This window comes from Sardina pilchardus, chromosome 2 (assembly GCF_963854185.1).
Source record: "Sardina pilchardus chromosome 2, fSarPil1.1, whole genome shotgun sequence".
NCBI classification, from domain to species: domain Eukaryota; kingdom Metazoa; phylum Chordata; class Actinopteri; order Clupeiformes; family Clupeidae; genus Sardina; species Sardina pilchardus.
Window position 1 is genome coordinate 6504274 of NC_084995.1, and position 13964 is coordinate 6518237.

General features: G+C 44.5%; 1 protein-coding gene across 1 annotated transcript in view; it reads right to left on the bottom strand.

Annotated features, from left to right (window-relative positions):
- Window positions 1–9271: 9271 nt before the first annotated feature.
- The window catches only part of lrrc24 (leucine rich repeat containing 24), a 7125-nt gene continuing 2432 nt past the window's right edge, over window positions 9272–13964 (bottom strand). Inside the window, exons 3-4 of the mRNA XM_062517105.1 lie at window positions 12018–12186; window positions 9272–10653 (exon numbers count right to left, since the gene is read on the bottom strand). Coding sequence (XP_062373089.1) covers window positions 9272–10653; window positions 12018–12186 — 1551 coding nt within the window. The remainder of the gene's footprint in view (window positions 10654–12017; window positions 12187–13964) is intronic.

Sequence of the window (13964 nt, forward strand, 5' to 3'; positions counted from 1 at the left end):
AGATTTAGACCTACACTGGTAAACTTTAGTTTGGACTTCACAGCAGCATTGCACCTTCAAAATACAGTGTTAAATATGTAATAACATTGAATGACTGCGCAATAACACTTGTCTGTAGATTGGCTTTAGGGATTATCTTGAAATATTCTGTAAAGTCCAGAGTATAACATATAGGCTAGTGCTATATGTTTGCCATGTCACATTACAGTAGACACAATTTCACCATTGTACTGCCCATAGTGAAAGTGATGAACTGAGCATTTTTTACCTTAATATAGCAGCTTTGCTGCTGTTTTGATTGTAAACTCATTTGTAGGGAGAATAGCATGACTTCCAAACCCTCCCCCAACCTGGAGAATCAGGTTGGGGGGGGGGGGGGGGGGGGGTATATTGTGTGTTTGGGTGGGGTGGTGAAATGGTGTTGGAGGGGGGAATAATAGAGTGTTTGGGCATGGGATGTGGTGTAATGGTGTGTGTGTGTGCGTGCCTGCATATAATAATGTGTGTGTGTGTGTGTGTGTGTGTGTGTGTGTGTGTGTGTGTGTGTGTGTGTGAGGAAGGTGTACCTGTACTGTATGTGGGGGGTGGGGGGCAAGTGGCAAGCGAGAGGAAAAAAAATATAAATATAAAATATATACAAAAAACAACTAGAAAGCACTCCGAGAGCGCAGACCTCCGCCAAGCAAAAACATAATCGCTTCCTGGATCCAGACGGTGATCCTTTCCTGAAAATCTAAATCCATCCATATTTTTTTAATCATCTTGTGAACAAACAGACAAACAAACAAACAGAGAAACAAACCCCGATGAAAACATAATCTCCTTAGCGGAGGTAATTAAATGAAATAAAAATGTCTAGACTACAGTGTAAGGTGATTTGCTTCCTAGTATGAATGTGAAGTGTCATGATTATGATACAGTATGTTGTTATCAGTGTTGGGGAGTAACGTATTACATGTAATTGAGTTACGTAATTTAATTACAAAATAAATGTAACAGTAATATTAGTTACTGTAGAAACATTTGTAATTATATTACAGGTACTTTTGAAATTTTTCAAAATTACAATTTGAATTACATCTCAATATTGTCAGCAAAACCTTGCAAAGAATATTGTATGTAAAAAGAACTTTCCCTCCACAGTCATAGTTTGATACGGGACCTTCTGATAGGCTCTATCAGGTCTACAGCACCATCAGCGTAGGGCCTACATGCCTGCCTGTAAACGTGTTATGATTATCATTATATTATCCTCACAAAAAATGTGATGCTAATTCATGTATTGAATGCCCTTGCTGCCTTGTGCGCTTGTACAGAACTGCTCGGCTGCCTGTAGACCAAGGCCGAAATCTTCGCATGGATTTGGGGACTATATATATCATTTAAAAATCGGGAAAGTAATCAAAAAGTAATCAAAAGTAATTAGTTATGTTACTCAGAAAAAGTAATTCAAATAGTTACTACTAATACATTTTAAACAGGGTAACTTGTAACTGTAACACATTACATTTCTGAAGTAACCTTCCCAACACTGGTTGTTATGAATGTACAGTATATGTCTGGTGTGTAGCAGTAGCCCACTCTATCCTACAGTAGCATCCTTGGCTAGAATAAGTTGAAGGTGCAGTCAGTAATAGCTCAGGAAGTCATGTTTGTTTATGTTTACAGACATTTATGTCAAAAACAACGTATACATTATTTTAACCAAAGGCCAACATGGAAGCTGTTTGCGCCTCTTGTTCTGCTTCAACCCTCTCTGGTATTAATGAATAAACTGAAATTTCAACTGCATGTTTTCCACTCTACTATATCTATTTGTGACATCTGTGTCATTCTTGGCTTTGTGGTATACACAGGAAGATTACATTTCAAACAATTTATGTGACTCAATGACTGTGTCCTGTATTGTTACAGTATTTCAAAACAAATACAAAATAGTTGCTTATGGCTTATACATTTTATACTAGATATATTGTAATTATTTGACTTAAATCATGTAGACTGCCAAAAGTGTGACACTTACAAGTATCGGTGATGTTTAAACCACAGAGCCATGTAAGAGATTGAGCTGACTGAAATAGTCAGATATATCAGCTTCCTGACACACTGTGTCTGTGCAGATCATTATCTCACTGGTTTGTACAAGGAAGATGTTGGCGGAGACACGACAGGAACTGAACTGCCATTTCACCTCTTTTTTTTTTAAAAAAAATGTCAACACTGAGGACATCTTTTGTGAGGCTCACAGTTTATTAGTGATTTGTAAAAGTTTTTTTTTTCAGTAAGTAAGACCAAGTTCAGATTCAGATTAGCATTTTTACATATTTTTGAATTTCCCCTTGGGGATCAATAAAGTATCTATCTATCTATCTATCTATCTATCTATCTATCTATCTACTGTATCTATGCCGCAGAACACAGTGATGCATAATTTAGGTGTGTCAGTGGCTTCTGACCACATTTTGGAAAACTTAAGTGTGTGCTATATATTTTATTTTAAAAAGTCTACATGTTTTGTCTTTCCCTCCTTCATAATTCCTCACTGTTATTTTTTTTTTTCCTGCTATACATATTTAGTAGAAGCCTACCGGTACTATGAGGCATTTTGTGACACAATCCCACTATGAATAATAACAAGCAACGTCTGTTTGTGTTTGTTCTGCTGCATTACTGATGGGTGTGTTTTGTGGAGTTGTGTGTCCAGGAGTTCACAGGAATGAAATATGACAGCACAGTAAGTTCACTGTGCTGGAGACTTCAAGTATTCAACTGATCTAAGCCCACTACTTTGATAAACGGTCTGCGTCATGGTCGGTGAGCGTCATGCTCCCGTAAAGAGGGAGAGACTCCAAGTCAGTGATATGAAGGAGGGACAGGAAATGACCCTCATTTGGAGAGTCTTGCCCCAGCCAACATGTGTCTCACTTTAAGGCTTGGAATTGTCCTTTTCTTCCCAGGTAAGAGAATTCCTTCTACTCATTACAGTCCTTTCATACATGCTGACTTCTGGTTAATAGCAACACGTGTTGTGTGATTAAGCAGTGCATGAGAACATGGCTGCATTGTATGGAAGTAAGTCTAGGCCTATTTGTTAGTCATGCAGTGTGATGAATTTAGCCAAATCATATTTGTGCTGCGTTCCTTATGATGGCCCTGGCAGCAGCCAGGTCTGAGGGAGGTTCTGCCATTATCCGGTCTGAATCTGAGTCAAACCAGAACCCCATCTCCACCTCTGTTAACCGTTACCTCTTCCTGCATGTCTATAGTGGCTTACGGTTTGACAACACTGCGCAAAGTGACTTTAAAGCCACAGAAGTCCATTGCCATCCCCTGCATGTATGACAGCAAGTATCTGTGCAAAGGGTTCTATTGGACAAGCTGCAGCATTATGGCATATGCTGGTGAAGCAACGACAACTATGGAGGTCACAGACCACCCAGCCAAAAACCTCTTCACTGTGACCTTGAGAGACCTGCATCCCACGGACCCTGGCCACTACTGGTGCGTTGTACAGACTGGTGGCATTTTGCACCTGGATGACAGAGCACATTTTCACGTTTCAGTGACAGAAGGTACAAAATAAGAGATTCAGCATCCTTATCTTAAAAAGGGACCTGGTCTAGCACATGAAAATGTAAGTAGTAAATAATGGGAAGCATGCCTTACTGATGACATGTTTGTCTTCCATGATACAAAGTTTTGTCAGGCTAGGAATAATAAAGATATAAATGTCCAAACATTGCCTCCAAGGCCTTTTAGAGAGTGTAAACAATCAAAGGTAGAACGACCATGAAAACAATAGAACTGAACAAAGCATGTTTACAGGTTTTAGTGTGTCTTGTGTGTGTATGTGGGTAGGAGTTTGGGTAGGGGGCCCTGGCTTGTCTTAGGCACAGGCAAGGGGGTCTTCAAGGGAAAAAGGTTGGGAAACACAGCTCTAAAGTGTGTCTCGTGAACCAGTTCACCATAATTACAGTTTCGGTATTTTGATATGGGTACCTATACCGAATCTCACACTTGGCATTGGTAGTCATGGAGGTTTTATTGGCAGTCATGGAGGCTTTACTGAAGGATCTCCATCAAACATATTTTGTCTGTAACGGAAGAAAACAAAGCATATTTCATGAATCAAATTCTTTGATTTTGTCTCTGTCTAACTTCATGACTTGCACAAGTCGCACACTAAACTATTTTTCTTAAGCCCTAGGAAGGAGGCATTAATCGGTGTGTCCGTGACACTTTGGATTGCTCTTGTTACTGGTAATCGCTGGAGCAGTAGCATGAAGGGAGAGGAACAAACAAAGTTAACTTCCCCCCTGTTCTCTTTGCAACCACATTTCCTTCTTTAGATTGTGAAAATGTTGAAAATGTGGTAATTTTTCTATATTTTCCACAGGGGTTGACATGAATATAACAACCCAGGTAAGACCCAGAGTGAGTACTGCAGCAGGCTTCGGATTCTGATCAGGAAGTAAGGCTGAAAAGTGCTTTGTGGTTGTGGTTTTCTGGGAGGTTGTGCGTCTTAAAACATGCATTTCCTGTCCTTCTTATCCTGTCATCGCTCTTTAGAAAATTCATCCCTTTCAGTTGCTTTTGGTTGGAATATAAACTCTGGAGACCATTAAAGTGACATTTATGTTCTTGACTGTTACTATTTTATATCCTCTTGTTGGATTACAGGCCAGTTCTGAAGTTGAATACAATTCCGTTTTTTTTCAAGACAAGAAATGATTAATGCAGTCTGAATCAGGTTTGGTATCACATACTCTAAAAGTATTTTTTTACAAAATGTATTATTCAACACAGCATTGATATGGTACAGACAAGTCTGGTTTCTGAGAAGAGTCTACATATCTACTCCTTCTTTAAAGTCCTAATTATATAAAGAGAATGTGCATGCTCTGATCAGACGCATGCTGTTATGGCCATCCCATGAGGCTCAGTCAGCTAACATCTGGTATGTGCAAAATATGTTGTGAACCTGACACTTTTTTGTATAGAAGAAGTATTCAGACACCCACCATTATGCCCAGGAACTTCAGTTGCATCCCACTCTCAATCAATGGATATTAATATGGAGCTCTAAAAATTACAATTGAAACGTCCACTGTCTTGGGAAAGATTTTCACAAGATTTCTGAAAAAAGTTCGGAAAGTTTGGGGGAATTTTAGCCCATTTGTTCAAAGGAGTATTTTTAGGTCAAATACTGATGTTAGCCAAGAGGGACTGGCTCTTAAAATTACTCTTCTAGTTCATCCCAAAAGTGTTCACTGACCTGTTCCCCAAAAATTGGAAACACATAATTCACTTCACTAATCCAATCCCTGAAAACAACTACTATCATCCCTCATTTGCAAAGATGTTTTTAAGTGATTTTGATTAGCCTAACTGGCTCCCAAAAAATCAGGTTCTCTACTCACCATTAAACACTTTTGGGATGCACTAGAAAAGACACTGGGAGCAAGGCCTTCTAGTCCTTCTAGTGCATAGCCTCGCAGACACTTTTCTGGATGAATAGGCAAAAAAAAATAGGAGGGGGGGGGGGGGGGGGGGGGGCATTTCCACATTAAAGGTTGTGTCAGCGATTGCAGGCCCAATCATAAATGCTCAAATCCATCTAATCTCTCTTCATGATCCGCTAGCTTCCCGCCCCGTAAGCAGGCCGTCAAAAAAAGTGTGTCTCTGTAGACAGCCTAGGCTCCAAGATCTGTACACAAAAACAACTGGTGCTACCAACCACTCAAAACCAAAATAAATAGTGTTCCAACCAATCACTGACATGTGTGGGTGCTGTGGGGTTTTGCTCGTTAATCATTAATCATGATGCACAAAACTAGCTTGGTTCGTTTGGGATCTCACCTCAAACAACCTACAGAAGTGACGTCACCCGCAATCGCTGATACTGTACGACCTTTAATGCCTATGGATTGAGAATGGAATGTCACTGAAGTTGCCGTGGATTTAATGGCATGAGGGCAGGTGTCAAAATGTGTTTGGTCATGGTGTATATCTGATGCTTGCTTGTTTGTGTGACTGTTTCACAGCCCCACTGCTCTCCAGTAGAAGATGGTCACATAATCTACAGTTCTGTTGTGAATGTCTGAATTGAATTGAGTAAGACTACTTGTACTTACATTAAATACATGGGACACTTACTTTCTCACTCAAAACTTGAGGGTTTCAAAATAACGTTATATTAACATTATTCTTTAAACCTATATCCAAGTTCAAAGTCATATATAGAGAAATGTAAGCATGCACATCTGGTTGATGCTTTCTGTTCTGTTTTCTATTTCTGTAAAATAGAGAGTGTATATTGTAACTAGAGAAGGAGTCAAGGGGCAGTGAAGGTGGGCATGTAGTGCCCCCCCCCCCCCCGCCCCCCCCAAACACACACACAGACACACAAACAGACGCACACTTGCACACACACACACACACACACACACACACACACACACACACAGACATCTACATAACTATCACCCACTGGTGTAGCCGTAGGCCTGGATAATTTCAGCCAAATTGGAGAGCTAGATTCAGAAGCACTCACACACTCAGGGACTAAACAACGCTACTCATTATTCAGAGGCACAACTGTGGAGAGAAACAAAAAAAAAGGAAAAGTGGATGACCACATATTTGCATCATAATAATCAAGTAACCCAATAACCACAGCCACCGTCAATATCACAGCCAGCCAGTGCTCAGGTGATTTTGACTGCATTCTCCTATCCATACCAGTGAAGGGCCCCATTAGCTACATATGCTCACTGACACAGACGTTACTCTGTGATGACAATTCTTTTACACAGGTGATGCTTGTTGTCAAATGAATCCTGTTTCATCTTATGTGAAATAGAATGGTAGATGTGCATAATATCTGAGAGAGAGGAAGTGAGAGTGTGAGAAAGATGACAGGTATACTTATGACCAAAGCAGTGGCTGTTGAAGTATTTTACATCTGTATACTATGAAATGATTTAAATTCAGGATTTTCATATTTTTAGAGCTATGATTGACTGCAATCTATTGTTTAGTTGTATTATGTAGTATGTTGTATTATTTCTCAGTGTGGTGTATATTTCAGTATTAAGATGCTTGCACACACTGAAAGGTCATAGCTGTTATATAGAAATGTTTTATAGAAAATGTCATGATCATAACACAAGGCAATATTGAGCAAAGGGAATTACATAAATATGCAACAACCTTGTGGAATCCTGCTGTTTTCAGAGGTGTTGACTGCAAGCAAAGGATTACATTGATATGAAAAATGCATGTAATGAATATGATAATACAATTCTGTCCCAGTTATGATATCAAATTCTACATTCTAATAAAAGGCAATATGATTCTGGCCATCTTTAAATGTGCAGAGTGTGTGGAGAGCTGCAATGCTGCTGCTGTTGTTTACACTGGAGACCCACTCAGATTACCCGTTTTACTGCATTAACAATGACAAGAGAAGCCGTGGAGTCCAGCCCACCCACCACCGGCCCTCTGCGTCTACCGCTGGGTCCCATCCAGTCTCTCCACAGCACACTCACAGGCGCGCGCACACAGTGCAGGCACAAGTGAAGAGAATGCCCATTTTATGGATGTGCTCCACCTGTTCCGCTTGTCTTTAGCACTCAGCCCCATAGGTGTCAGCGGCATGGGCTGTGCAGTTCACTGTTACTTATTGATATTCTCTCATGAACTAACGGACTGCGTGTGTGTTGCAGAGCCTATAGAGACAGATGGTGAGAGCAGGAGAGGAGGGACTCTTATTAGGCAAACAATTAAGAAGGAAAGGCAAGGAACAGGGAAATACTGTATGTGTCAGGTACTGGTGTCATATCACCTCTGAGCACAACAGATGCATACACACACACACACACTCTCTCTCTCTCTCTCTCTCTCTCTCTCTCACACACACACACACACAAACACACACACAGACAATGCATGCACATGCACACACACAATCCTGTGTGAATAAATGTGCATTTTATTAGGATAAAATAGAGGAAAGGCAACTGCCAGACAGACAATAGAGTAAGTTGCAACATAAATTAATTAACTGAATAAATAAAAAAGAACACTCTATGGAGCACTGAAATGTCCAACTGCTAATACAGCTTGCCCTGAAGCACTCGTTTAATTTTTTCTCTCTGCACAGCGCCGGTATGTGTGCCAAATAGAAAATGAGGCACATTCGTCCTCCTCACAAAGCAACGGAGAGGGAAAGTTAACAAAAAACAAGTTTAGCTACAGCTACAACCTTCACATAATGCTGGCTCGAGGATATGAGGAGGAGATACAGGGAGACATATCTGAGCGCCGGTCAACACAGCCATTACTCACAGTGCTTTTTGGACATCAAGAGAACGAGGGGAAGAGAGATGATGCACTCTGAAGATAACACACACACGCGCACACACACTCACACTCTCTCTCACACACACACACACTCACACACACACTCACACTGTGTGTGTTGCTCTCAATCCCTCTTTTACATTCCTTCTATCTCTGAGAAACACACACACACACACACACACATAATGTGTAGTTCAAATTGTAATATTCATAGAAGAAATCATTAATCATTAACAACATAAAAAGATAAATCCCATAGTAGGATCAATAAAATACATCACTGAAAAAAGAACACACAGTTGTCAGAGATGATGTCTCAATCGGCCTCATCCAGTCTGTCAGCATTCAGGACTTACTCTGACGCGCGCACGCCTTTGAAAAATCAAATCACATTAAATCACACCCTCCCTTTGACATTCCACCAGTAATGCATTCATGTTTTCAACAGTCTTCAGTAAAAGCTTTGGCTTTCGACCTGGCAGTCTTTTGGTTCATTAGTTCCCCTCATCAGACGGTTCTGTTCATCAGCCGGTCCAGATTGAGGTAACTGTGGGTTCCACCGCATGACAAAAGGTAGGGGATACATGAGAAAGAAGCGCTGCTGATAGTTTAATATCAGCTCCCACAGCGGTCTTTAGGGCCCTTTCATTCTTGGGCTGTTATTGTATTTAACTCCAGGACCTTTTACCTTTCTTTCTCTCTCTCTCTCTCTCTCTCTCTATCTCTCTCTCTCTCTCACACACAGTCTCCCTCACTCTGTCTCTCTCACATACACAAACACACACACACACACACACACACACACACTCTACACTCGCAGCATGTAGCTAATATACATATACATATACTGTACACACACACACACACACACACACACACACACACACACACACACACACACATCCCCTCAGCAGTGGATCTCGTAGGCGATCTGTGTGTCAAACAGCAGACTCTGGTTGATGAAGAGCCCCTCGGGATCCAGCGGTGGCCCCTCTCCCCCCTCAGCAGGGGCCCTCCGGGGCCCCGGGCCCCCCACGCCCCCCACCGCCACCCCCCGGGTGAGCGTGCCGCAACCCCCAACGCCAACACCACCCCCTCCCCCTCCCCCTCCACCTCCCCCTCCGCCGCCCAGCGAGAGCGCGTCGGCCGGCGTGAGCGGCGGGGAGAGCGCCCCCTGCTGGCCGCAGGCGGTGGTGGTGGTGGGCGCGGGCGGCGGCGGCAGCACGGGCTTGGCGCGGTTGAGCACGTACATCTCGTGGCCGCGCTCGTCGCGGTACTCCTCCAGCTGCGCGAAGGTGGTGGGCCCGTCCGAGTAGTCGTTGACGTAGAGGATGCTCTCCTCCTTGCTGGCGCCGTAGCCGCCGCCGTAGCCCCCGTAGCCGCCGCCGCAGCCGCCGCCGCCCTCCTCCTTGACGCGCTGCCGGTGGCGGCTGTAGATCATGACGAGCAGCAGCAGGGCGGTCAGCGCCAGCAGCGAGATGCCCACGGCGATGGCCGTCTGCGTGGCCGGGCCCAGCGCGTTGAAGTCCATGCTCTCCAGCTCGTACAGCGGCTCCTGGCTCACGTCCACGGAGGAGGGGTGGTAGTAGGAGGAGGAGGAGGAAGAGGAGGAGGAAGAGGAGGAGGAGGAGTGGAGGCGGGGCCAGAGGGCGGACGGGGAGGACGAGGAGGACATGTTGACGGAGAGGTGAAAGGTCACGCGCGCCACGCCGCCGGGGTTCCAGGCCTCGCACTCGTAGCGGCCGGCGTGGGCCACCGTCACGTTGCTCAGGAAGAGCATCCCGCTGCCCGTGTCCGGGTCAAAGCGCTCCCCGTCGCTGCTGCCGCCACCGCCGCCGCCTTTACCACCTCCACCGTCCTCCGCCCCGCGCGTGGATCCCTGACCGCTGGACGCGCTCTTCCCCCCCGGCCGCGCCGTCACCACCCGGCCGCCCCCCGCCCTGCCCTCGCCCTCCGCCCCCACCTCCTGCACCAGGCCGCGGGGCGACAGCTGGGCCTTGCCGTGGGACGCCTTCCTCCAGGTGACCTGGGGCTGGGGGTAGCCGGAGGCCTGGCAGGAGACGCGCAGGCTCTCGCCCAGGCGCACGGTCAGGTGGCTGGGCTCCAGCTGCACCACGGGCGGGATGCACACCAGGCTGTTGGCCGGCACCTCCACCAGGCTCAGGTGCGAGAGGCGCGGCGGCTCCGAGCACAGCAGCCGGCGCTCGGCCGAGCTCAGCAGACGCTGGCCCTCCTCGTTGATCCAGCTGCGCAGCCAGTGCAGCGCACAGTCACAGCGCCACGGGTTGTCTGAGGAGAGCCGAGGGATGGAGAGATAAGAGAGAAATGGAAATAAGAGAGAGAGGAAGAGAAATGATAGAGAGAGTGCGAGACAAAGGGAGAGAAAGAAATATTCATCATTCCTGTATTGAAACATTGCTCTGGGCACATAGAAATCTTGCATGAAAAATGTTACTCTACTACATACTTTTTTTTACTCCACTGCATCAATAAAAAAGATAGAAAAGTAAAAGAAATATCCCCCACACTAAGCTTAGATCCTCACATAAATATTCTGTGTACAAGCCTTTTACCTCTCACACTTTAAATGAGATGAAAAAAGGGAGAGGAAAGGAGAGAGGAAACAGGAAAAAAAGTGAAAACAGCCCAAAAAGCAGAGTGGAAGAGATGAAGACAGATTGTTGGCAGAGAGTGTGTGTTTAAGATAGACAGACGATAGATAGAAAGATGGGGGGGGGGGGGGGGGGGGGTTGGTGGAGAGAATGAGTGAACGAGAGAGGGGGAAGATGGAGAGATAGAGGTGGATTAGAGAGAGAGAGGGACAGAGAGAGAGAGAGAGGGGGTAAATGAAGTGGAACAGGGCGCAGATAGAGAGAGAGGGGGCATCAGGGGACAGCCACAATAATGGGGAGGAATGGAGGGAGAAAAGAGCGCAAACATTCTCTACAGGCCATCCATCACGCTGACACGCCTTGTTACCTCTGAGCTGAGTCGCACTCACTCCCTCTTCCACTCCCTCTCTCTCCCCCCTTCTCTATCTATCTATCTATCTATCTATCTATCTATCTCCTACTTTGGCTCTACTTTTCTCTGTCTACCTGCCTTGCTCCTCTGTGGCCAACTTCATACCCCCCCAATCCCTGCACCCCCCCCCCCCCCCACACACACACACACAACTTTTCCAACAATCTGATTTTCATATTCGAATCCACCTTCATCAATTCACTTAACTTAACTCCTTAAGATTCAGTTTAGTTTCAGTCATTTTTCAGTCAAATCAATTGGATCCAGCCAGATTAGCTTTACTGGCAGAGCACACAGGAGCATTTGCATTCCTCATAAAAACAACAACCTTCTGATTTGATTGCTGTCCTTCCTTAGTTTGCTATACTCCACCCCCCCATATGTTTCTTCATCCGTCAATTACCTACCCCTCTCTCTCTCTCTGTCTCTCCTGTAACTTGTAGCCCCTGTAGTCTGCCGGACAGCCTAAATGCTGCTAGTCCTATAATGCACCACTTGTTCCTATAAACCTATATATATATATAACCTTTTATACATATCTTCTTTTTCCTCCCCCTCTTATCTCATCTCATCTTTCCATCTCTCCCCACCTCTCTCTCTCCCCCTCGCTCTTCCCCTCTCTGACTCACCTGTGACCCGCAGCACCTGCAGGCTGACCAGTGGTCTGAGGGTGGCCGGTCCGAGCGTGCGCAGGTTGTTCCTGCTCAGGTCCAGCAGGGCCAGAGAGGACAGGCCCACCAGCGCCTGCTCCCCCAGCATCTCCACGCTGTTCTCCTGCAGGTGCAGCTCCTGCAGACGCTGCACACACACACAGGGGGAACCATGGAAACAACATCAGCACCACCATCAGTACTTTATGATGGGGCTGAATTTACATCTAATCATGCAAAGTGCTTCATTACTAGGTACATGCAAATCCAGAACTAAACATAGTGAGCAGAATACAGATGCCTATAGCACACCTGGCTCCAATCACAAATAAAGAAGGAAAGTGCTTTTTCATTTCATCCAAACACCTTAAGCTATTCCTCACAAATACTATCATACTGTAACACATATATTGCTATTTGACTCCCTAGAATACATGAATAAAGAATTCAGTTAATCAACTCCAAACAATCCCTGTCACTGACTTATGGAGAGGATAATGTATTAGTCCATTGGTCATTATTTTTCACACTTTCCAAAGGACAACTACAGTGCTGTCAGTCAACTGTAATGCTGTGTTGCATATAAGCTTTCCTCCACATTAACAACAGCAACCCCTAATGGCACAGTGTGATGGAGTTCAGCTCTCATAACAATCACAATCACAATCATAACAAATGTAAAATGTCCCTCAGGAGGAATAAAGTATCCACGTATCTGTCTATCGAATATCACGTCTGATTCCATTTAGTGATGCACCGATGTCAAAATTGTGGCCGATACCGATAACCGATGTTAATGTTGCTGTTTATGGCCGATACCGATACTTACCGATGTCGATATATAGAAAACACATTTTTAGATAATCAAATAAATCATGAATCATCATTTTTTTTTTTTTTACTTTTGTATTTTATTTTCAGAAATGGAATTTTGCACATAACATCTATAAACATAACTTTATTGAGAATATCTAAGTCATCTAAGTCCAAGTCACATGTATTCTGTGAACATATAGGCCTTAAATGGTCAAAGCTAAAAAATTGAAAATGGAGCTAGAACGAACTGGAACGTTTACATTTTAATCCTATGTTCTCTTCAGGCACGCCTGCAGGTGTGCGTACCATCAGGCTACTGACAAGAGAGAATAGGGCTCGGGATCGTGACGTGAAAACTTCGCAGGCAGCCATATTGGCAGCCTCACTCCTTAGTTTACTATGGATTACTATGGATTTACTCCCGCCTGTTAGTGTGTTCCTGTTACTTAATGTTTGCCTTCTTGGTCGTATGTTGCTTTGAAGTGGGGTGTAACAGCGCAACCCACGATCGCAAGAGGTTGATGTTAGCCTTTATAGGGCTGTATAAAGTCCTTGTCCTTGTCAGGCGTTGTTGTATAAGATATTGCATGTAGTAGGCTACTATGTAGACTACTTTTGGCTGGCCAATGCACAAACCTAAAACCGGAAAAAACTGACAAATATTGTCAGTGTGCGTGTGCGTGTCGGTATGCGAGCTGAGAGTCAGTAGCATATGTAACTAAGTTAGAAACGTTGTGGTTGCAATGCAATTTCCCATTGCCAATCAACTAAGTTGCTAACAGGTTAGTGTTCGCAACTACGGGTTTTGGAAAAGGACAGACGACATCTCTGCTTCCTCACCAGAGGCACTGACTTGAATTTTTAACTTTTTTTTTTACTGCCTCCAGCACATGCTTCAGTGACGTAAATGTATGTGCTCCTGCAAAAACTTCCCCGTCCCCACACTCACATCTAAGCCTACGCCCCCACACTCACATCTAAGCCTACGCCCCCACACTCACATCTAAGCCTACGCACGTCAAATACACAGGAATAATGATTGGCCTGTTCACATCGGCCCTATTTTGACATCGGACCGATAGCGATGTGTTAAAAAATGACCATATCGGC